General features: G+C 41.6%; 1 protein-coding gene across 7 annotated transcripts in view; it reads left to right on the top strand.

Annotated features, from left to right (window-relative positions):
• otud7a (OTU deubiquitinase 7A) overlaps positions 1 to 23585 on the top strand; it is a 151927-nt gene that overhangs the window by 93248 nt on the left and 35094 nt on the right. For all 7 annotated transcript variants that reach the window (XM_087982230.1, XM_087982229.1, XM_087982231.1 and 4 more), the window contains 2 exons: positions 666 to 793; positions 14552 to 14664. In XM_087982230.1, the coding sequence (XP_087838356.1) occupies positions 666 to 793; positions 14552 to 14664 (241 nt within the window). The remainder of the gene's footprint in view (positions 1 to 665; positions 794 to 14551; positions 14665 to 23585) is intronic.

The following is a 23585-nucleotide window of genomic DNA, read 5'->3' as shown; positions in this document are numbered from 1 at the left end:
CCCCTCTCTATCCTCCCCTCTGCCCGTCCCCCATTCCCCTCCCCTCTGTTCCCCTTTACCCCCCCCTTTCCTCCCCTGTTCCACCCCTTCTGCTCCCGCCCATTCCTCCATCACCTCGCTGCCTCCATTCTCCTGTCCCCACTGTTCCCTCCTCTGTCCCTCCCATCCCTCCCATCTGTCACCCACCTCCGTCCCCCCATCTGTCCCCCCGCCCTCCTCTGCCTTCCCCCCTCTCTTTCCCTCACTCTCTCCCCACCCCTATCTCCCCACCCCTCTCTCTTCCCCCTCCTCTCTCTCCAGTCCTCATTTCCCCTCCCCCCTTTTCCCCTCTTGCCTCTCCTCTCTTTCACTCACTCTTACCTCCTTCTCCCTTTCTCTGTCTTCCCCCTTCTGTTCTCTCTCTCGCACCCCTCCCTTCCTCTTTTCTCCCTCTTTCTCTTCTCCCCCTTCTGTTTCATCTCGCTCTCTCTGTCTCTTTCCCTCCACTTCCCCCTTTCTCTCTTTCCCCTCGCTCTGACTCGCTTTCACTCTCTATCGCTCTCTCTTGCTCTCACTGAAACAACCTGAGACCTGTTTCCATCTTTGTCAATTAAGTGACATGCCGGACAGAATTATAACATATTGCTACAACTGTGAGATTGTTCCGAATTCTGTTTGTGTTTGAGGTATGTGGGGTTTCCATGATAGAGACCTGATTCTTCGTAAAGCTCTTTATACTATGATGAAAAGCAGCACCGAAAGAGATGCATTGAAGCGACGGTGGAGATGGCAACAGACACAGCAAAATAAGGAGGTTGGTATACAAAATGGACCTGTTACTGGCATTGTAATTTTAATCAACAGTGCAGCCATAAGGTACAAAGTAAAACAGGGCATTTGAAAATTACTTGCAGTTGAATGAGTCTTGCTTACAATAGAGTAAGACATTCTACTTTCTTCACTGCAGTATCATATTTTTGGTCTCAAATGTCTTTCTGTGCAGTATATTATTACATTAAAGACTAAGCAATCTCAGATAGCTCCAGTTCACATACTTCAGCAGTTTACATGTTCATGACAGATTCATTTTCGGATCTTTGGGTTTGAAATTGAATTTAATTTTTAAGCTTGCGGGTAGCTTCAATAAACGTTTTATGAAAATTGTGATTAATGTCTTTTTTTTTTGTTTATATTTGCTCCTGGGAATGAGGCACTGCTTATTCGGATAGAATTTACTGCTTTTGAAGCTTTCTTCAAATGAGCTGAAAAATGAGTTGCTTTCTTTGAATCACTGCTTTCCCCCATGATCACCGTGACTTTGCCTTTCTGACATGCCCTATCTACTTCCTGGTACATCTTGCGTCCCTGGTCATGACCACTGCTGGGAGGTCTGTACATGACTCCCATTTTTTTTTTGCCTCCACCCACACAGACTCCACATCATATGACCCTCTGTCATTCAGTGCCAAAGATTTAATTTCATTCTTAACTATCAAGGCAACTCCGCCCTCTCTGCCCACCTCCTGTCTTTTCGATAAGTTGTAAATCCTGAATATCATATTTGACTGATGACTTCTGACCTTGTATTTGTGCCTTCTCCAAGACTGCCTTTTTCCACCTTTGCTCATCTGTTTCTGAAATCTTCATTCATGCATGTTACCTTCATACTTTGTATACATTCTTTGCAGATATCCTGCATTCTACATCCATAAGTTTGATGTAATCCTGTATCAATGTCCTAACTTGCATCAAATCATGTATATCCTCCAGGTTTTGATTTTAAAGATCTCATTCTTGGTTTCAAATTTCTCAATATCTTTGCCCTTCCCTCTTGCTTTTATTGCTCCACAATCCTGTAAGTTATCTGAACTGTCATCATTCTACCTCACTGAGCATTCCCCATTATAATCACGCCACCACTGGTGAGTGTGCTCTTAGTTGCCTAGGCGCTAAACTGTGGAATTCATTCCTATGTCTCACTGCCTCTGTACTGCATTTCTTTCAAACCTATCTTTTGACTAAACTTTTGATCATCTGAACTAATAGCTCCTTTTTGGTTCAATGTCATGTATTATTTTATTACATTCCTGTAGAAACACCATGGAACATTTTATTTTGTTAAAGTTACTATTATAATAAGTTGAAGATTAACTACTGTGAGCATCTTAGTTCAGCTTTGTTTAAGAAAGGTCTTGCTGAAGGGGCATGATCAGGAAGCTTCACACAGTCCAGAAGGAGAGATTCCATCTAGAGTGGGACTCAGTGAGGGTATAGTTGGCAGAACTTGGACTCTGAGGGAATTCATTGCACAGAGGAAGGGGTGCTCTTTGCTTGCATTTGTTTTTGGCTCTGAGTTTGTAGGTTTATTTTTAAACAGGATAAATCAAAACCCACAGTCAGGGGTCCAGCACAAAAGAGTGACATCACAGCTTGATAGTGAGGATAGAGATCAGTTTGAGACGAGTACGATTGAGAAAAGGAGCAAGTCAAACAGTTGGGGCAGACAGGAACAAAGCAGAGAACGAGGTAGGATTGATAAATTAAACTACATTTAATTCAATGCAAGAAGCCTAACCGAGACAGGCATGGCGAGGAACATAGGACTGGGATATCATAGCAATTACAGAGATGGCTCAGGGATGGACAGGACTGGCAGTTTAATCTTCCAGGATACAAATACTATCAGAAAGATAGAAAGGGGGCAGGAGAGGCGGGGGAGTGGCATTTTTAATAAGGGAGAGCATTCCAGCTGTACTTAGGGAGAATATTCCTGGGAATACGTCCAGGGAAGTTATTTGAATGGATCTGAGAAATAAGAAAACGAAGATCACCTTACTGGGATTGTGCTATAGACCACCCCTCCAATAGTCAACGGGAAATTGGGAAATAAATTCAGAAGGAGCTCTCAGTTATCTGTAAGAATAATAAGGTGTTAATCATGGGGGATTTCAACTTTCCAAACACAGATTGGGACTGCGATAGTGTTAAGGGTTTAGATGGAGAGGAATTTGTTAAGTGTGTACAAGACAATTTTCTGATTCAGTATGTGGATGTACCTACCAGAGAAGGTGCAAAACTTGACCTACTCTTGGGAAATAAGGCAGGGCAGGTGACTGAGGTGTCAGTGAGGGAGCACTTTGGGGCCAGTGACCATAATTCTATTAGTTTTAAAATAGTGATGGAAAAAGATAGATCAGATCTAAAAGTTGAAGTTCTAAATTAGAGAAAGGCCAATTTTGACGGTATTAGGCAAGAACTTTCATAAGTTGATTGGGGGTAGATGTTCGCAGGTAAAGGGATGGCTGGAAAACAGGAAATCTTCAGAAATGAGAGAGAGTCCAGAGACAGTATATTCCTGTTAAGGTGAAAAGAAAGGCTGGTAGGTGTAGGGAACGCTGCATGACTAGAGAAATTGACGTTTTGGTTAAGAAAAAGAAGGCAGCATATGTCAGGTATAGACAATAGAAATCGATTGAATCATTAGAAGAGTATAAAGGCAGTAGGAGTTTACTTAAGAGGGAAATCAGGAGTGCCAAAAAGGAACATGAAGTAGCTTTGGCAAATAGAGTTAAAGAGAATCCGAAGGGTTTTTACAAATACATTAAGGACAAGAGGGTGACAAAGGAGAGAATAGGTCTCCTCAAAGATCAACAAGGCCACCTATGTGTGGAACCACAGGAGGTGTGGGAGGTACTACATGAGTATTTTGCATCAGTGTTTACTGTAAAGAAGAATATGGAAGATACAGAATGTGGGAAAATAGATGGTGATATCTTGAAAAATGTCCAGATTACAGAGGAGGAGGTACTGGATGTCTTAAAATGTGTAAAGGTGCATAAATCCCCAGGACCTGATCAAAGTCTTTTCCCTGAGGTGGGAGACTCCTGAACTACAGGGCATAGGTTTAGGGTGAGAAGGGAAAGATATAAAAGCAACGTAAGGGGCAACTTTTTCATGCAGAGGGTGATACATGTATGGAATGAGCTGACCGAGGAAGTGGTGTGGAGGCTAGTACAATTGCAACATTTAAAAGGCATCTGGATGGGTATATGAATAGGAAGGGTTTGGAAGGATATGGGCCAGGTGCTGGCAGATGGGGCTCAATTGGGTTGGGATATCTGGTCGGCATGGGCAAGTTGGACCGAAGCATCTGTTTCCATGTTGTACATCTTTGACTCTATAAACTACAAGTTCATCAGTTGGTGATAGTTCCTAATTTGACTATCTATACAGGTTACTTCCAGATTGAAGGGAAATGAGGGCAAAATTTGTAGGCTGCAAACTGAAAGACCAGTATGAAACTTTTAAAAATCAGATCAAGAATCAAGTAATTTTAAAACAGGAATGTCAGGCAGGGTAATGTTTTATAATTGCATGACATGGGAGCTGTTGGAACCCATTGTGGTTTGTAGTGACTATATCTGTAGCAAGTGTTGGTTGTTTGAGGATCTCTGGCTGTTGAGCTGGAGTCTGAACTTCAAACACTACGATGCAATAAAAAGGGGAGAATTACCTTGAAGCTATGTTTCAGGTGGCATTTGCACCCCTTAGATTAATGAGCTTAAATTTCATCAGTGGTCATGGACAGAATGATGTAACTATGAGTGGGGCAAGTAGAAAGATCTAGAGCCTCAGTCCCAGATCTGTCTGACAGATTTGAGATTTTTGCTCTCTGTATGGATGAGATTCTGGCTGTATGGAGGATGAGCAAATTGACCACAGCATCATAGTATGGAGAGACAAGAGAAATGAAGTTGTAATCGGGAATTGTATAGTCAAGGGAATAGATACTGTTCTCTGTAGCCAAGAGACCCAATAGGCTGTGTTGCCTGCCTGGTGTCAGGGTTCAGGATATCTATCCGTCTGTAGAGGAGTTTGGAGTGGGAGGGGAAATATCCAGTTTTCATAATCCATATAGATACCAACGATATATGAGGAAAGAGAGTCTGCTGAGGGAATATGAGTAACTCGGGGCTAAATTTAAAACCTAAACCAAAAAGATGGTAATCTCTGGATTACTGTCTGAGTCACAAATTGGCACAGGGCCAACAAAACTAAAGAAGTAAACATAGCTCAAAGATTAGTGTGTGAGAAATGGACTCAAATTCGTGGGATGTTGGCACTTGTCCTGGGGAAGGGAGCAGCTGTTGCGATGGGATAGGCTCCACCTGAATTATGCTGGAACCAAAGTTCTGGCCAGTTGCATGAGTAGAGCTGTGGATGAGACTTGATACTAAATAGTGTGTGGAGGCTTCATTTGCTTGGAAAATTATGCAAAAAGTTAAAGGGGGAAGGGCTAAGCAAAGGTTCAAGTTTCACAAAAAGTAGTAACACAGAATAGAAAGGGTCAGGAATCTGAGTTCAGGTAAATCAGATGAACAGACAACAATGATAATGGGGGGGCAGTCCATGCAGGACTGAGGCTGTTGTACTTAGAGTCATAGAGATGTACAGCATGGAAACAGACCCTTCGGTCCAACCCGTCCACGCCGACCAGATATCCCAACCCAATCTAGTCCCACCTGCCAGCACCCGGCCCATATCCCTCCAAAATCTTTCTATTCATATACCCATCCAAATGCCTCTTAAATGTTGCAATTGTACCAGCATCCACCACTTCCTCTGGCAGCTCATTCTATACACATACCACCCTCTGCATCAAAAAGTTGCCCCTTAAGTCTCTTTTATATCTTTCCCCCCTCACCCTAAACCTATGCCCTCTAGTTCTGGACTCCCCGACCCCAGGGAAAAGACTTTGCCTATTTATCCTATCCATGCCCCTCATAATTTTGTAAACCTCTATAAGGTCACCCCTCAGCCTCCGACGCTCCAGGGAAAACAGCCCCAGCCTGTTCAGCCTCTCTCTGTAGCTCAGATCCTCCAACCCTGGCAACATCCTTGTAAATCTTTTCTGAACCCTTTCAAGTTTCACTTACTAACTGTACCTGTTATGCTCACATCCAAATCATTTATGGGGTGTAGGTTTGCTCACTGAGCTGTAGGTTTGATATCCAGACGTTTCATTACCTGGCTAGGTAACATCATCAGTGGCGACCTCCAAGTGAAACGTCTGGATATCAAACCTACAGCTCAGCGAGCAAACCTACACCCTAAACCTCAACCTGAGCTACAAACCTTCACAAGCCTTGCAAATCATTTATGTAAATGACAAAAAATATTTCATTGCACACAGTATACGAAACAAGGTAGATGAGCTTGTAACACAAATTGGCAGGTACGATGTTGTTGTCAGAGATATGGCTACAGGGCAATCAGGGTTGGGAACTAAATAACCAAGGATATATGTCTTATTGAATAGACAAGCAGATGGGGCACTGTTGCCTTGTTTGTAAGAATGAAATTAAATTAATAACAAGAGCTATTGATTTGGAAGGAATGGAATCTGTGTGGGTAAACTTGAAGAACTTCAAAGGAGAAAAGACCATGATGGGAGTTGTGTGCAGGCCTCCTAACAGTGGTGAGGATGTGGAGAAGAAAATAAATCAGGAAATAGAAAAGACGTGTAAGAAAGGCACTAATACAATCATCATGGGGCACCTCAATATGCAGGTGGACTGGGAGAGTCAAGTTAGTAGCAGATCTCAAGAAAAAGTTTTTGTGAAATATCTGAGTTTTTTTTGGAATACTTTGTGGTAAAGCCCACTAGAGTACAGGCAACTCTGGATTTGGTGATATATAATGAGGCAGACTGGATTAGGGAGTTTAAGGTGAAAGAATTCCTAGGGGCAGTGACCATAATGTGATAGAATTCACCCTGCTGTGTGAGAGGGAGAAGACTGAATCAGATGGTAATGGTATTACAATTAAGGTAACTACAAAGTCAGGAGGGAGGAACTGGCCAGAGTTGATTACTCTATGCTACTTTTTCCCCACCTCCACCCTCCTCTCATTTATCTCTCCACCCTTCAGGCACTCTGCCTGTATTCCTGATGAAGGGCTTTTGCCCGAAACGTCGATTTTCCTGCTCCTCAGATGCTGCCTGAACTGCTGTGCTTTTCCAGCACCACTAATCCAGAATCTGGTTTCCAGCATCTGCAGCATTTACCTAGTTGATTAGACAGGGAGCCAAGCAGGGAGGATGGTGGAGTAGCAATGATAGGAGCTTCTGGGGGTAATTTAGGCACAGCAGAACTTCACCCCAAGGAAGAAGCAGCATACTAAGGCAACCATGGCTTATGAAAGAAGTCGGAGGCAGCATTAAAGTAAAAAAAAACAACATGCAATGTGGTGAAGATTAATGCAAAGCCAGAGGATTGCGAAGCTTTTAAAAGCAGTGAAAGGGGAGATGATCATCTATGGGAGTAAGATAGCTAGTAATATGTAAGAAGATTGCAACAGATTTTTTAGTTACCTGCAAGGTAAAAGCGAGACCTTGGACTGCAGGAAAATGAGGCTGGTGAAGTAGTAATAGGGAACAAAGAAATGGCAGAGTAATTCAGTAGGTATTTTACCTCAGTTTACACAGTGAAAGACACCAGCAGCATCCCAGAACTTCGAGAGTCAGGGGTCTGAGGTCAGTGTTGTGGGCATCACTAAAGAGAAAGCATAAAATCAGCAATTGCTGGAAAAGCTCAGCAGGTCTGGCAGCATCTGTGGAAAGCAATCAGAATTAACATTTCGGGTCAAGTCTCCCTACCTCAGAACTTATGGTAGCTAGGAATATGTCAGTTTATATGTAGAAGGTAGGTTTGGGGGAGGGGGGGTAGTGTTAAGGTGTCAATGACACATGGGTATAGAGCCCAAAGAGAGAGAAAATCAGTTGAACAGACAAAGGAGTGGATAACAATATGGCTAAGAGTGTGAATAGCTATTACTGGGGACTGTTATTGGCTGACAATGGGTTGCATGTAATAGCAGGTAACAAGGCCCGGAGTGTCGGGGTGGGGTAAGGACATGGGAGAGCTCAAATCCTAAAGTTATTTAACTTGATATTGAGTCCAGAAAGCTGGAAGGTCCCCAAACAGAAAATGAGGTGCTGTTCTTACAATGGCATTTCAACACACCACCTTGTTCCTTGGTCCAGATCAGTCTCAGGTTTGCTACAGTGCTCCAGTGAAGCTTAGCATAACCTGGAAGCACAGCACCTCATTTTGCACTGATGACACAAAGCTAGGTGGATGGACAGTTTTGAGGAGGTGGAGAGGTTTCAGAAGGACTTGGACATGATAAGCGAATGAGCAAAGAAGTGGCAGTTGGAATATAATGTGGAAAAATGTGAGGAAGAATAAAGGCAGAGACTTTTTTCCAAAGAGGAAAGGCTTTGGAAATGGTAAGATCCTGAGGAGTGTTGCTGAACTAAGCGATCTTGGAGTGCAGGTTTGCAGTCCTTTGAAAGTGGAGTCACAAGTTGACAGGATAGTGAAGAAGGCATTTGGCACACTTGCCTTTATTGGTCATTGTATTCTGTATCGGAATTGGGAGGTCATGTTGCAGCTGTGCAGGACATTGGTTAGGCCACTTTTGGAATACTGCATTCAGTTCTGGTCTCCCTGTTATAGGAAAGATGTTGAGAAACTTGACAGGGTTCAGAAAAAATTTACAAGGATGTTGCCATGATTGAGCTATAGAGAGAGGCTGAGTAGGCTGGAGCTATTTTACCTGGAGCTTCAGAGACTGAGGGGTGACCTTAACAGAGGTTTATAAAATGATGAGGGGCATGGATAGGATGAACAGTTAAGGTCTTTTCCCCAGGGTGGGGAAGTTCATAACTGGAGGGCATAGGTTTAAGGTGAGAGGGGAAAGACTTAAAAGGGACCAGAGGAGCAACTTTTTCAAGCAGAAGGTGGTGCATGTACAGAATGAGCTGTCAGAGGAAATGGTTAAGGCAGGTACAATTATAACATTTAACAGTCTGGATGGGTATATGAATAGGAAGGGTATAGAGGGCTATGGGCCAAATGTTGGCAAATGGCTCTAGATTAATTTAGGATATCTGGTTGCCATGGACAAGTTGGATTGAAGGGTCTGTTTCTATGCTGTACATCTCTATGACTCTCTGAAGCACAAAGGAACTTGGGAGTCCTGGTTCAGGATTCTGTTAAGGTTGACATGCGGGTTCATTTGCTAGTGAAGAAGTCAAATGCAATGTTCATATTCGTTTCAAGAGAGCTGGAATCCAAGAGAGGCGATGTACTGCTCAGGCTGTATAAGGCTCAGGTCAGACCATATTTGGAATATTTTGAGCAGTTTTTGGGCCCTGTATCTAAGGAAAGGTGTGCTGGCATTGGAGAGAGAGAGAGAGAGAGAGAGAAGTTTTTATTTGTCATTTCTACCATATACAAATGATACAGTAGAAATGAGACAGCATTCCTCCAGAACCGAGGGTGCTACATGGACAGCAGAAACTACACATTGTATATATCATAAAATGCATAACAAGTGCAAAACACAAGTTAGAGTGTAATAGAAGAATGATAAATAATAGATTTTTTTCTAGCAGCAATTCAGTCATACAAAAATTTTCAGATGGGAAAGTGTCTGATCTTATTGTGTTAAGGAGCCTGATGGCTTGGGGGAAGAAACTGTTGCACAGTCTGGCCATGAGAGACTGAATGCGTTGGTATCTTCTGCCAGATGGCAGGAGGGAAAAGAGTTTGAGTGAGGGATGTGTGGGGTCTTCCACAATGCTCTGAGCCTTTTGGATGCAGCGTGTGATCTGTCTGTAATGGAGGGCAGAGAGACCCCGATGAACCTCTCAGCTGTCTTCACTATCCGTTGTAGGGTCTTGCGATCTAAGACTGTGCAATTCCCAAACCAAGCAGTGATGCAGCAGCTCAGGATACTCTCAATGAACCCCGTGTAGAATGTGGTGAGAATGAGGGGTGGGAGATGGACTTTCCTGAGCCTACACAGAAAGTAGAGACGCTGCTGGGCTTTCTTGGCTATGGAGCTGGTGTTGAGGGTCCAGGTGAGACTCCACCAGGTGTACACCAAGAAATGTGGTTCTCTTGTCACTGCAAGAGATGTAAAACAGTGTAACATTTGGTCGAAGAGCTAGGAGTAGCTGGGTTGCTATGAGACAAAAAAACAAATTCAGATTCGGCCAATGTGTTGAAATTATGCCCCAAGATTCAAAACTCCAATCCAGTTTGATAATATTAAAACCAACGAAATGATCTTATGTTTTGGGATATAAATATCAGACATTTTGAACAGTTAGCCAGAAGGGAGAGCTGCCAAATGACCAACAGATGTAGACTGCTAGTTTAAGAGCTTTCTGAGAGATACCTGTCGATGGAGGAAGCCTGGGCAGCAGAATATCGAGGCTGACCTGGAGAGAAAATCTGCAAAGCTGACTGGTTTTGAAACGTGGTTATATTTTTTTGTAAATGGTAATCAGGATTTTGTATCGAACTAGTATTGCAGAGGGAAAGGTAAAAGATAGATTTAGAGAGAGAGAGAGAGGAGTTGTTAGTTAGTTATTCACTGTTAGACTTTAAAAAATGTTGTTAATTTTTATTAGACTTTTGGGTTATCTCTCGAATTTTATCAGATTACAGCATGGGGTGAATCTTTTCTGCGTTGCTGGTTTAAATTGAGGGGTTGACCCCATGTCATAACAACTTTAAAATACCTTCTCCATTCTGTTCCTTCAAACCAGAGCATTACTGCTTAGCTTTTATTTTTAAACCCGTTGTTAAACCTGCCTTTCTACTTTTGCTACAAAATGTGGTACCTCCCATTTATCTATGTTGAAGTTCAAACTCATGTTCTCCTCAATGGCACAGCTCCTCCTATAATTATGTTCAAGACTCATACCTAACTGATAATACTGCTTACATGCTAGAATTGACTTTTGAAGGGCTTCAGAAACTGACTAAAATCAGACAGTTTCATTTCAATACTAAACTACATAACTGTGTTTTATTTATTCATTCAGGGGATGTGGGCATTGGTAGCTGAGCTAGCATTTGAAGCCTTGCTCTAGTTGCCCTTGAGAAGGTAGAATTGCCTTCTTGAATTGCTGCCGTCCATTTGGTGTATGTACACCTTTAGGGGGAGAGTTCCAAGATTTGACTTAGTGACAGTGAAGGAATGGTGAAATATTTTCAAGTCAAGATGGTGAGTGGTTTGGAGAGGAACTCTAACGTCGTAGTGTTCCCATGTATCTGCTGCCGTTGTGTCTTGAGATGGTAATTGCTGTTGGTTTGGAAGGAGCTTTGGGTGAATTTTTGAAGTGCATTTGTAGGTAATATGCACTACTGCTACTGAGTCTTAGTCAGTGGTGGAAGGAATGAATGTGAACGTGGCTGCTTTGTCCTGGATGGTAGTAATTATCTTGTGTTGTTGGAGCTGAACTCATCCAGGCAAGTAGGGAGTATTCCATCACACTCCTGACTTGTGCCTTCTGGACGATGGACAGGTTTGGGGGAGTCAGGAGTTTTTACTCTCAGATTCCGAACCTCTGACCTCATATTTTCTTTAATACGGCTAGTCCAGTTCCGTTTCTGGTCGATGATGACTCCCAGGATTGTGGGGGATTGAGCGATGGGAATGCCAAGGGGTGGTAGTTAGATTATCTCTTATTGGAGACGGTCATTGCCTGGTGCATGAGTTATTGTCAATTTTTAAATGCACACTTTTGTCACTTCACCCTTAGCAGCAATCTTGCTTCTGAATCACAAAGTTATAGGTTCAAGTCTTTATCTAGGATTGACCATCATGTGCACTTTGTAGGAATTTCTTTGCTACTGTGTTTTGTACTATCTCTGATGAGTTGCTCAACTGAGGCCTTAGCTATCCTCTTGCGTAAGAGATATCGATATGTTTTGAAGAGCTGTGGGATTATCCCCAGTGTCCTTGCCAGTCTTTATAAGCACTCAATTTTAATCTCAAAAATGGGTTATTTTATTGTTATTACAATGCTCGTTATAGAATCTTACTATATACAAATTGCTGCATTGACTAGACTCAGAAGTACTTAATTAGTTGTGATGTGGTTTTGGGTATTGTGGTCATATAAAGCACTTTATAAATGTAAATATCTCTCCCTGTTTTAAACAAAAGGTACAATTGGGCTTGTTGCTGCCTTAATTTCAGAAGTTCTGACCACATTCTTAATTGATTTAGGACAATCTGAGGGACTTGTGAGAACTTTCTATTCAAAATGGTTTCATTTTAATTGAGCAATAATTTTTTTGAATATCTAACAGGAATGTTCATTGTGTAAAATAGATGGACTTTATATTCCTGTTCACATTGAAGTTGATTCTTATTTATACACCACTTTGATCCATGTTTTAAGCTTGTTTCTTTGTATATAATCGACTCTTGATGTGTGAACAGGACTTGCATTACCGACTAAATTTCAACTTTCTTTGAAATTCAAAAACCTGATGGCTTGATTTTGTGATGAACAAAATGTGGTTAGTTTATGTCAATGTTGCTGAAACACAGCCATTTCCTGTCAAGGCCCTCAGTTACATTTGTCAACTAAAATTCAGAATTTGTTAGAAGGTTTTCTGAACTTGACAGTTCAGTGGGATTGTCACTAAAGTGAGGCAAATTTGTGGTATTGTCATTTTTTTTAAGTAGGCTTGGACTTTTTTTTTGTTGATTCTATTATGTAGAATTACTGAAAAATATTTGTAGACTTACACAGCTGACTCTAAAACTACATATACCCTGTATAATGTTGCTTTTGTTGCTGTGTCCATTTATATGTTTCAACTGTATCACCATAATAGAAGTTCTAGGACAAAGCACTGACAGTAGCAAAATTAAACTTAGGCCAGAGTCAAAACGTGTGGTGCTGGAAAAGCACAGCCGGTCAGGCAGCATCCAAGGAGCAGGGGAGTCAACATTTCAAGCATAAGCTCTTCAGGGATGTGAGGGAGGCCCAAGGGGGCTGAGAGATAAATGGGAGGGGCTGGGGAGAAGGTAGCTGGGAATGTGATCGGTAGATGAAGGTGGGGTATGTGGTGTGGTGATGGTGATAGGTCAGAGTGGAGGGTGGAGCAGATAGGTGGGAAGGAAGCTGGACAGGGAGCACACTTCAAGATGGCAGTGGCGAGTTGGAGAGTTGGATCTGGGATAAGGTGCGGGCAGGGGAGATGAGGAAACTGGTGAAATCAACATTGATTCCATGTGGTTGGAGGGTCCCCAACGTGGAAAATGAAACGCTCTTCCTCCAGGCATCCAGGTGGCTAGGATCTGGTGGTGGAAGAGGCCTCGGACTTGCATGTCCTTGGAGTAGGAGGGGAAATTGAAGTGTTGGGCCACAGGGCAATGGGGTTGTTTAGTACGTGTGTCCCAGAGATGGTCTCTGAAATGTTCTGTGAGTTGGCGTCCTGTCTCCCCAGTGTAGAGGACACCACATCAAGAGCAACAGACACAGTAGATGGCAAAAGTGAGTACTGCAGATGCTGGAGTTTAGAGTCAAGAGTGTGGTGCTGAAAAAGCACAACAGGTCAGGCAGCATCTGAGGAAGCAGGAAAATCGACGTTTTGGGCAAAAGCCCTTCATCAGGAATTCCTGATGAAGGGCTTTTGCCCGAAACGTCAATTTTCCTGATCCTCAGATGCTGCCTGACCTGCTGTGCGTTTCCAGGACCACACTCTTGATAGTAGATTAGGTTTTGGAGGTGCAGGAAAATCTCTGCCAGATGTGGAAGGATGCTTTGGGGCCTTGGGTGGAGGTGAGGGGGAAGGTGTGGACACAGGTTTTACACCTCCTGCGGTGAGAAGAGAAAGTGCCTGGAGTGGAGGGTGGGCTGGTGGGGGCCTGGACCTAACAAGGGAGTCACAGTGGAAATTACTTTGCAGAACGCAGATAGGAGTGGGGAGGGAAATATATCTCTGGTGGTGGAGTCTGCTTGTTGATGGTGGAAATGGTGGAGGTTGGTGGGGTTGAAGGTGATGGGTGGAGGTATGGGAAGTGGAGGAGATATGCTGGAGGGCATCGTTGACCACGTGGAAGGGGAATTTGCAGTCCTTGAAGGAGGCCATCTGGGATGTTCTATGGTGGAATTGGTCCTCCTGGGAGCAGATGCGGTGGAGGTGGAGGAATTGGGAGTAAGGGATAGCGTTTTTTTACAGGAGTTTGGGTTGGAGGAAGTGTAGTCCAGGTAGCTGGGGGAGTCAGTGGGTTTGAAGGATATGTCCATGTTGAGTCAGTTGCTGGAAATGGAGATGGAGAGGTCCAGGAAGAGACCTTATGCCGCAAAGGTTGTGACTTTGTGGGCTTTCTTGGAATGGGGCAGGTGCTTCTGGCTGATCTGGTTGTTTAATTGTCCAGGATAGTAATAAAATTCAAGGCCTTTTACAGAGTTTCCCAACACGGAGCGAAGTCTGTCTTCAATAAAGTAAAAGATAATATTTTTTTAAGCAACTGCATGTGCTGTACAGGCACAATCTTATGCTTATTGCTTGTCATGCTTCTAAATTGACTCTTATGTAATTTGGGTGAATTCAGAGTACACGTGTCAGTACAGGATGTGACATTGCTATTAAATCCTTGTTTTCTTAATAGTTTGTTTATTCAGTTATGTAAGCACATTTAAAATGTGGCTTCATATTTAAGTGATATGTCTATTTCTTACTTGGCAAACTAGTCTGGTTTGGTTTACACTGAAGAGGAATGGGAGCGTGAGTGGAATGAGCTTCTTAAGCTTGCTTCCAGTGAGCCTCGCACACATTACAGTAAGAATACAGGCAGCAGTGGTGGGTAAGTTGGTTGCTTTGGTGACTTTGACTGTTCATACTCCATGTCTGCAATTGTAACGTTCCAATTATTTATATTCAGTATGCTTCCAATCTTAAGGTTTTTTTTACTTAGTTTAAAAAAAAAATATTTCCATACTATAAATCACTCTTTTGGGATCTTAATTTATGTTGTTCAATGGTAACCAATTATTGATGAATTATATAAATAGAATGAAATTAATGACCAAACACACAAGCTCAAGCTGCAACTTAGAGTGGAGCATCAAATTGAATGTCAGGATTAGATTTGGTGCTGTTAGGCCTGTTTGTAACCAAATCTGTCACTTAGCAAAACCTTTAGAATATTTATAATAGACCCCAGGCTTCTCCACTGGTGGGATTGGTTATTTCATTAACTTCACTTACATTGATGAGTGAAAAGGAGTAATTTTCAAACCATAATGCAAAGAGCACGATGAACAAAGTTTACATTGAATAGTTTTAAACTTAAATGATTTGCATTAATTATAATCTCAAATTAAAGTGTGTTTCAAGTACTTAAATTGTACAAGACATCGATAACACTGCACCTGGAGTACTGGGTATACGACTGGTCACTGTACTCATGTCAGTGCTTTTGAAGCAGTTCAGAGAAGATTTAGCCTGAAATGAAAAAGGCTAATCGGTCTAGGCCCATGTCCTCTGAAGTTTAGAAGTGACTTAATTGAATCACCTAAGATCCTGAGGGGACTTGACTGGGTGGATGTCAAAAATTATATTTCCTCTTGAGGGAGAATCTAGAACTAGAGGTCATAGTTTTGTCGACTTCTATTCTCATTTTTATCCGGTGCATCAGTTTACTGTGGATATCAACAACACCAGGCAGTTCTAATAATGGAATATACCTAAAAAGGTACTACAGAAGATACCACAACAATCACCCATACAATGCTTATAATCACAAGTGAACCCTTTTATGTGGACTTTTCCGAAGATCTGGCCAGAGCAGGTGATCAGACTATGCCATCTCAACTTCTAGCCATTGGTTGAACTCCTCCTTCCCAAGCTAGTTAATTTTTGAGACAAGCTTATTTTTCACTCTTTCCAAACAGAGAAGCCGAGTATTTGCAGTCTTTATCCTATCTTCGGTATTATTTATTCAGCTGATAAGTAGTCCACATTATCACATTTAATTTGCTATATCTGTTTTAAACAAACTTCAGCTTTTCCAGAGTTATTGTAACACTTCAGTCCATTACTGCTGAGTTGCAGCACTGGCTCTTAACATGTTTTTAACAAAACATTGAAACAGTTTAAAACCAGTGACCTCCTAATCATTAGGACATCACCAAGCATCATATGTTTTCTCCTTCTCATTTTCATTTAACTTTGTTTAACATTCCAGCTAATGCAGTAAATTTTAGGTTAGTAACTTGAAATACCTCCACAGAGATTGGTATCCCATCACCACTTTATTTGTACATGCACAGTAAGCATATCGACTCTGACTAGCTAGCTCAGAGCAAGTCAGACTCCTATTTATATCCCTCAGCCAGCATTCCCTGATTGCCCAGGTTAGCAGCCCCAGAGAGGAAACTCGTTCTCGATAAGGTCCACCTGGCCAACCTAACTACAGCTTAAAAATAAAGAAAGGGGTACCCATTTAAATCAGAGATGAAATATTTTTCTGAGGATTGATTCAAAAGACAGTAGATGCAGAATCTTGCACAGCAGAAAAATTCTTATGACTAAGGTGATGAAAGATTATCAGGGATATGCAGCAATGTAGATTTGAGATTAAAATCAGATCAGCCATAATCTTATTGAATGGCAGAGAGAGCTCAAAGGGCCATTGTTCCAATGTGTTGTACATTAACAGCAATGCACATTGTAAAAAAATGCTGAATACTAATAATTTATAGAGGAGCATACTATAATGTTGGGCAAAAGAGGGAAAGTGCGTAAAACATAAGAAAATGAATTGACATGATTAATATAATAAGTCACCTTGGCTCAGTGGGAACACAATTCCCTGATTCTCAAGATCATGACTTCAAAACACTGTGCAGCGGCGACTGCACATAACCTCATCACGTCTAGTGATCCCATCTTTTAAATGGGATTTTGAACCAATTGACTTCAGGATCCCACGGTACTATTAAGAAATACAAGAGGTTACCCTTAATGTTAATGCTGATTAATTTTCCCAAAGCTACATAATAAAAACATATTTTCTGACCATTTAGTTACTAGTTTTGGGTGTTGATTATGTTCAAATTAGCTGCTGTATTTCTCTACATGGTAACACTGACTAGATTTCAACAATACCTAAATGACTCAAGAAGTTGAGGTCCTGAGGACTTGAAAGGTCGATAATAAATCTTTCATTCTATGTAAAGGTTGTTTTCTGAACAATTCCTTGTTTATTCTACTTCCACACTATGCCTGTCAAAAATAGTTCATTCTGTTAGAAACATAGACTTGAACGTATACATTTTAGATTCCACTGCATATTGGGACACTGATTATGTTGATTAAATAGTTATCAGTGAGAGCCAATCAGCTCAGTTGGTTGGGTGTTTGTTTGTGATGCAGAGTGGCGCCGTCAGTGCAGATTCTATTCCTGTATGAGCCGAGGTCACCATAAAGGCCCCTTCTTCTCGAGTTCCCTCTTTACCTGCAGCATGGTGACCCTCTGGTTAAGCTCACCGCCAGTCATCTTTCTCAAATGAGGAAGCAGTCCTGTGGTTGTCTTGGACTATGATAACTGACTTTGTATATTATTAAATTAATATTATAATTTATCAAGAAAAACTTGAATGGTATATTTTCATTTGCAAATAAGGCTTTTCCTTCCTCAGCCAGTCTGTCCCAAGATTTAATTAACATTATCATAAAAGTTTGTTTCAAATGGTTTTGTGTTATGATATAATTGCACGATATTTGAGGGTTAGTAAAATGATTCTTATTAATTCTAAAAGAGCCAAAGTAAACTCTAAGGAACACTGCAGCTACATTTAATTGGACAGTTTGATGCTCCCCTTTTCTCAGTATTTTACCTTCATTTATCTATTGTAGTTGTAGTAATAAATCTTTTCCCACATTGTTTGCTAGATTGAGATGTTAGAATACAATGCGGCATCATTATATTTGCATAGTCCTGACACCGACTGGATGTTATATATTAACCAGCTGTTGAAAAGCTAATAGCCACCAATAACATCAAGCAATAGATTAGAACTGTAAACTGGAATTGAGTAATTATCCATAATGTTGCTATGGATGCAAGCATTATTTATTTATTTATCTTTCCTCACTGATTCCTGCTGGGTTATAATTGCACAGGGATCAGTCTTCCTCTGTACTTTCCCTGAATTATCTTTTTCATGTATAAGCTGAGATGGTGAGGATCAGGCTGTTCAACTAGGGAAAGTGTTTGTCCCCTTCTGATTGTTTACTGGTAAAGCAGAACAGTATATCAAAATAGATGCAAAATAAACAGGAAAAAGAAAAGGTATGCTTTGTTAGCTGTGGTTAGTGCATTCTGAGTTTCATTGTAGTGTAACATGGTGTGGACAATAGTGGCTCACCATTGTATAGTTTAGGGTAGGTGTCTTTGCATCATCCATTTTTGTTTCACTTTAATCTTACTCTGTTGCAATACACATCACATTTAGTTCTACACTTAACTGTCTCAAGTGAATTTTTGGGGCTTCAAGATATGAATATCAGTTTTTTTTATTTGCAAAAGCAGATTGTATATATATATATATACATCATTGTTAGTTAGCGATCCAGTTAATTACCTATTGTGTTCTGTTTTCTTCACCCAATTGTTTCTGTTTTCTTTCTTTCTCTATTTCTCCCCGTCAAAGATGCTGACTCACCTTGGCCAACAGTTCCACAGGTGCCAGCCATCCTCCAGTACCTTCCGTAATGCCCATTTTAAAATTCAGGCTAGGTGGGATATTTGACCAGAGAAGACTAAACCTGTTTTATCCTTACTAGATATTTTGACAAATGCAATTTCCAAGGTGAGGGAGATCTCACTAATTTCCTCCTCTCATCTGTGTCCTTTCCCGTGGCCATAGCTGAGACCAGTTAAATCAACAGCACAGTTTGGAAGTAGAATAGGGGGGCTCCTGCTTCTGTTATTCGGTGCAGTATGATATTTTCTAAAATGTTGAACAGAATGGCATACATATGTTCTGTTTTGGCATTTCTATTGATTCTAACCTGTGAAGTGACCATTTAGTTTTATGAAAAAAATCTCTTTCAATTCAAAAAGTAGTAAATGGTTTATTTCATAGGAAATACGCATTGAATCATAAACCTAGGTTAATCCTATCCTGAGCTCAGTATGATCAAAAAGTCTAGTACTTATACTGGTGTTAAGAGTAAAATTGAGTTACTTCAGTTTCCCCATGTTAAGTTTTGAAAGAAAAACAAACTTGCATTTATCTTGCACTTCTCATAACTTTCGGACATTCTAAACCACATCATGAGAAATGAAATCCTTTTGAAGTATAATAACAGTGGTAATATAAGTAAGCACAACATCAAAGCTCTGTGCAGCAAACTCTCACATTTCTACTGATGACATTAAGGAACAAACTTGTAGCAGCACATGAGAACTTCTAATACTGCCATAGGATCTTTTATGTCTAATTAAAGATAACAGTGCCTTATTTTAATATTTCATCTGAAAGGTGGCATGTCTAAAAGTGCAGCATTGGAGTTTTAGCCTGGATGGTGGGCTTAAGCCTTTTGAATGGGGACTTGAATCCAAATATTTTGAGGCAACATTAAGTCCTCTGAATCATGGTTAACATATGTGTTGATTATGAATAAATGTTAAATTCTTGTTAAAAGTTAAATGGGAGCAATTTTACCTTTTCACCTGACTGCTGGCATGAACATCTTGCAAGCCATTGAAACCAAGTAGAGGCTGTATTGCTCGCCACAGGTAATAGGAGGGCAGGAATTTGGTCAGGTGTCAAGCTAAGCCCACAGATGGGTATGTGATTGGAGGGGACATTTCTGGCCAACAAGCAGGCAGACGTTGATAGACCTAGCAGAAGTTTAGGGTTTTTTTTTGAGCACCTTCCAACAGTCTCTTTAAGGCTGGGCTGCTCATTGGTACTAATAGATGAAGTAGGAAAGCAAAGAATTGTAATCAGGGTCCTGTAACTGGCAAATTTCTACATTTGCAAAGGAAATAATGTGACTGTTGCGCCGCTAGAAAGGGAAAATGGGGAATTATTATTGAATAATAAAGTTAAGCTCCTTGAAAGTGGAGTCGCAGGTAGATAGGATAATGAAGAAGGCGTTTGGAATGCTTTCCTTCATAATTCAGAGTATTGAGTACAGGAGTTGGGAGGTCTTGTTGCAACTGTACAGGACATTGGTTAGGCCACTGTTCGAATATTGTGTGCAGTTCTGGTCTCCTTCCTATTGGAAAGATGTTGTGAAACTTGAAAGTGTTCAGAAAAGATTTACAAGGATTTTGCCAGGGTTGGAGGACTTGAGCTTTGGGAGAGGTTGAATAGACTGGGGCTGTTTTTCCTGGAGGGTTGGAGGCTGACGGGTGACCTTAAAGAGGTTTGTACGATCATGAAGGGCGTGGATAGGATAAATAGACAAAGGCGGAAAGATATAAAACAGACCTAAGGGGCAACATTTTCACACAGAGGGTGGTACGTGTATGGAATGAGCTGCCAGAGGAAGTGATGGAGGCCAGTACAATTGCAACATTTAAAAGACATTTGGATGGATATATGAATAAGAAGGGTGTGGAAAGATATGGGCCAGGTGCTGGCATATGGGACTAGATTGGGTTGGGATATCAGGTCGGCATAGATGAGTTGGACCAAAGAGTCTGTTTCCGTGCTGTACATCTCTATGACTCTAAGTGACAAATGAAATAACATTAGTCTTCTCTATAGAAAACTGAAAAATCATTCTAGTAGTACCTGTAAGTCAGAAGGTGGAAGATAAAATCGCTAGAGATGTCTGAGTGAGAAAGCTGATGGAGCTGAGGCTTTCATTAGACCACAGCTGGAATACTGTGAACAGTTTTGGTTCACTTATTTAAGGAAAGATATATTGACATTGGTACCAGTCCCGAGAAAGTTCAGCAGGCTGATCCTAGGCATGGGAGGGATCTGTTTTAGTTTTTTTAATCATATATTCCCATTAAATTTACCGGAGAACTGAAGAATTCTAAATATTACATATCTGTTCAAAGAAGGGTGTAAGGATAAGCCCAGTAAATACAGGCCAGTCATCTGAGGAACATAGGAGCAGGAGTAGGCCATTCCGGCCCTCAATTTTGCTCCACCATTCAGTAGGATCATACCTGATCTGTGGTCTAATTTCATATTCCTACTTTGGGCTCGTAACCCTTGATACCCTTGTCTGATTTAAAAAAAACTTCTCTTCTGAATGGCCTGGTCCTCATTCTTAGGCTATGCCCCTGGTTCTAGAATCTTCAACCAGGAAAAAGTTTATCTGCCCTGTCTTTCCCTGTTCATACCCTCTTAGATCGCCTTTTAAACTTTTAAATTCTGGGCCTAACTTACCTAATCTCTCCTCATAACTTAACCCCTGAAGTCCGATTATCATCCTTGTAAACCTGTGCTGAACCCCCTCCAAGTCTAAAACAACCTTCCTAAGGTGTGGTGCCCAGATCTGTTCACAGTGCTCCAAGTAGGATATAACTAGGGTTTTGTATAACTGCAGCTTAATGTCTGCACCCCTAATCTCCAGCTCCATAGATTCGACGGCCAACATTCCATTCGCCTTCTTAACAATTTTCTGCATCTGTTTATGACATTTTAAAGAGCTATGCACCTTAATCCCCAAATCTTATTGGAGATCCACAGTATTTAACTGTGTGTCTTTTAAGAAGTACCGTGATCTATCCTCCTTTGGTACGAAATGGATAACCTCACACTTGCTTAAATTAAAATCTACCTGTTACAGGATAGGTGGAGATGGAGCCAAGAAGCAGTTATGAAAGGAGTTGATAAACAGGGAGATTATGGATAGAAGGCCAGGACAGAAGAAAAGCTGAATAATAAGTTGCAGGCAGTTGGAAGCTCGGGGTCATTTTTGTGGACAGAGTGTAAAGCAGTTACTCAGCCTGTATTTTACCTCCCCAGTATAGAGAAACCCACATTGTGAACAGTAATTACCCAGAGACTAGTTTGAATGAAGTAGAGGTCAATCGCTGCTTCATTTGGAAGCTATGTCTAGGGCCCTGGATGGAGAAACAGGCAGATATTATGTCTTTTGCGATTGCAGGTGCTGTGGAAGTGCAAGGACATGTTGGGAGTGGAGGAGGAGTCTGGTAGAGTGTCCCAGAAGGAACGGTTCCTGTAGAATGCTGACAAAGGAAGAGAGGGGAAAATATTTCTGATCATAGTATCCCTTTGGAGGTGACGAAAATGGCGACTTACAATCCTTTGGATGTGAAGGCTACTGGGGTGCTAAGTCAGGGCCAGCGGAACCCTATTGTTGTTGTGGGAGAGAAAGGAAGGAGTGAGAGCAGGTGGGTTGAACACAGCTCAGGTTCATGTCCACCACTTAGTGAGGAATCCTCAACTGAGGAAAATGGCGGGTATTTTTAGGGGCCCCCCCATGGAGAGTGGCATCAGCAGAACAGATGCAATGGAGACTGAGAAACTGGGAGAATGAGATGGAGTCCTTACAGGAAGTATGGTGTGATGATATACAGTCAAGGTAACTGTGGAAGTTGGTGTGCTTGTAGTCTGTGTCGGGGATCAGTCTATCCCCAGAAATGGAAACAAATGTCGAGGAAGGGGAGGGAAGAGTCATAGAGGGCTCTGAAGCTGAGTATAGCATGGAAATTGGAAGCGAAATTGATGAATTTTTCCAATTTTGAGCAACAGAGCAAAGCAGCGCCAATCATGTCATCAATGTACTGGAGAAAGGGGGGTGGCATGGTAGCTCAGTGGTAAGCACTACTGTCTCACAGCACCAGGGACCCTGATTTCATTCCCCCTGGGCAACTGTCTGTCTGGAGCTTGCACACTCTCCCCGTATCTGCATGGGTTTCCTCCCACAGTCCAAAGACGTGCAGGTTATGTGAATTGGCCATGCTAAATTGCCCACAGTGTCCATGGATGTGTAGGTTAAGTGGATTAGCTATGAGAAATGCAGGGTTACGGGGTAAGATGCGGGGGGAAGGGGGGGGTGAGGCTAGATGGAATGATATTCAGTGAGTCGGTGTGGATTTGGGCTGAATGGCCTGCTTTCACACTGTAGGCATTCTATGAAAATTTGACCATGATTTAACCAAAGTTCAGTGGGTAGATAGTGTAGTTAAGTCTCTAGCATTATATAGGTCACGTTGTAACACCCCTCAAAGACAAGCTACAACAAAATTGATCGATAGTTGTGTATAATTTCTCTATAGTCACAACAAAACCAAAGGCAATTTTTAATTAAGTAAGAAACTCTTTACATGTATTTGAGGCTCTCAAGAGTGTCTGATAACTGAATGGACCCTCGTTTTATGTTGGTAGAAAGACCTTCGACTGTGGTGGCTGCCTTAAGCTTAGTGTGTCCTTCAGCATGTAGTCCTAGATCTTGGAATGTGCCAGTCTGCAACATTTGATTGGTGTCAACTTTTTGCATTGGAAGGTCAACACATTTGGGCAGAATGAAGAGTGTCTTTCACCACGTTTAGAGCACAGAATCTTGCATCAAAGATGAACCTTGACAAAACTACAGCACCTCTCTTTAGACTTCCTCAGCATAGACATATTTCAGAAGGACTTGTGTGACAGTCTCATTAACCCCCCCCCAAAAAAAGAAACTACTTAGGTGCTTTGAGGGCAACATGAGGTGGCACAGAGAGTCCGGGTGTACACAAAGGATCTGACAAGTCGTGACCTTCTCACCACCAGCCAAGTGGTG

The sequence above is a fragment of the Chiloscyllium plagiosum genome, unplaced genomic scaffold (assembly GCF_037043375.1).
Source record: "Chiloscyllium plagiosum isolate Xiang-an unplaced genomic scaffold, Cpla_swu_hap1 HiC_scaffold_42, whole genome shotgun sequence".
NCBI lineage: Eukaryota > Metazoa > Chordata > Chondrichthyes > Orectolobiformes > Hemiscylliidae > Chiloscyllium > Chiloscyllium plagiosum.
The sequence above is the reverse complement of the archived record's forward strand: the minus strand, read 5'-3'. Positions and strand labels throughout refer to the sequence as shown.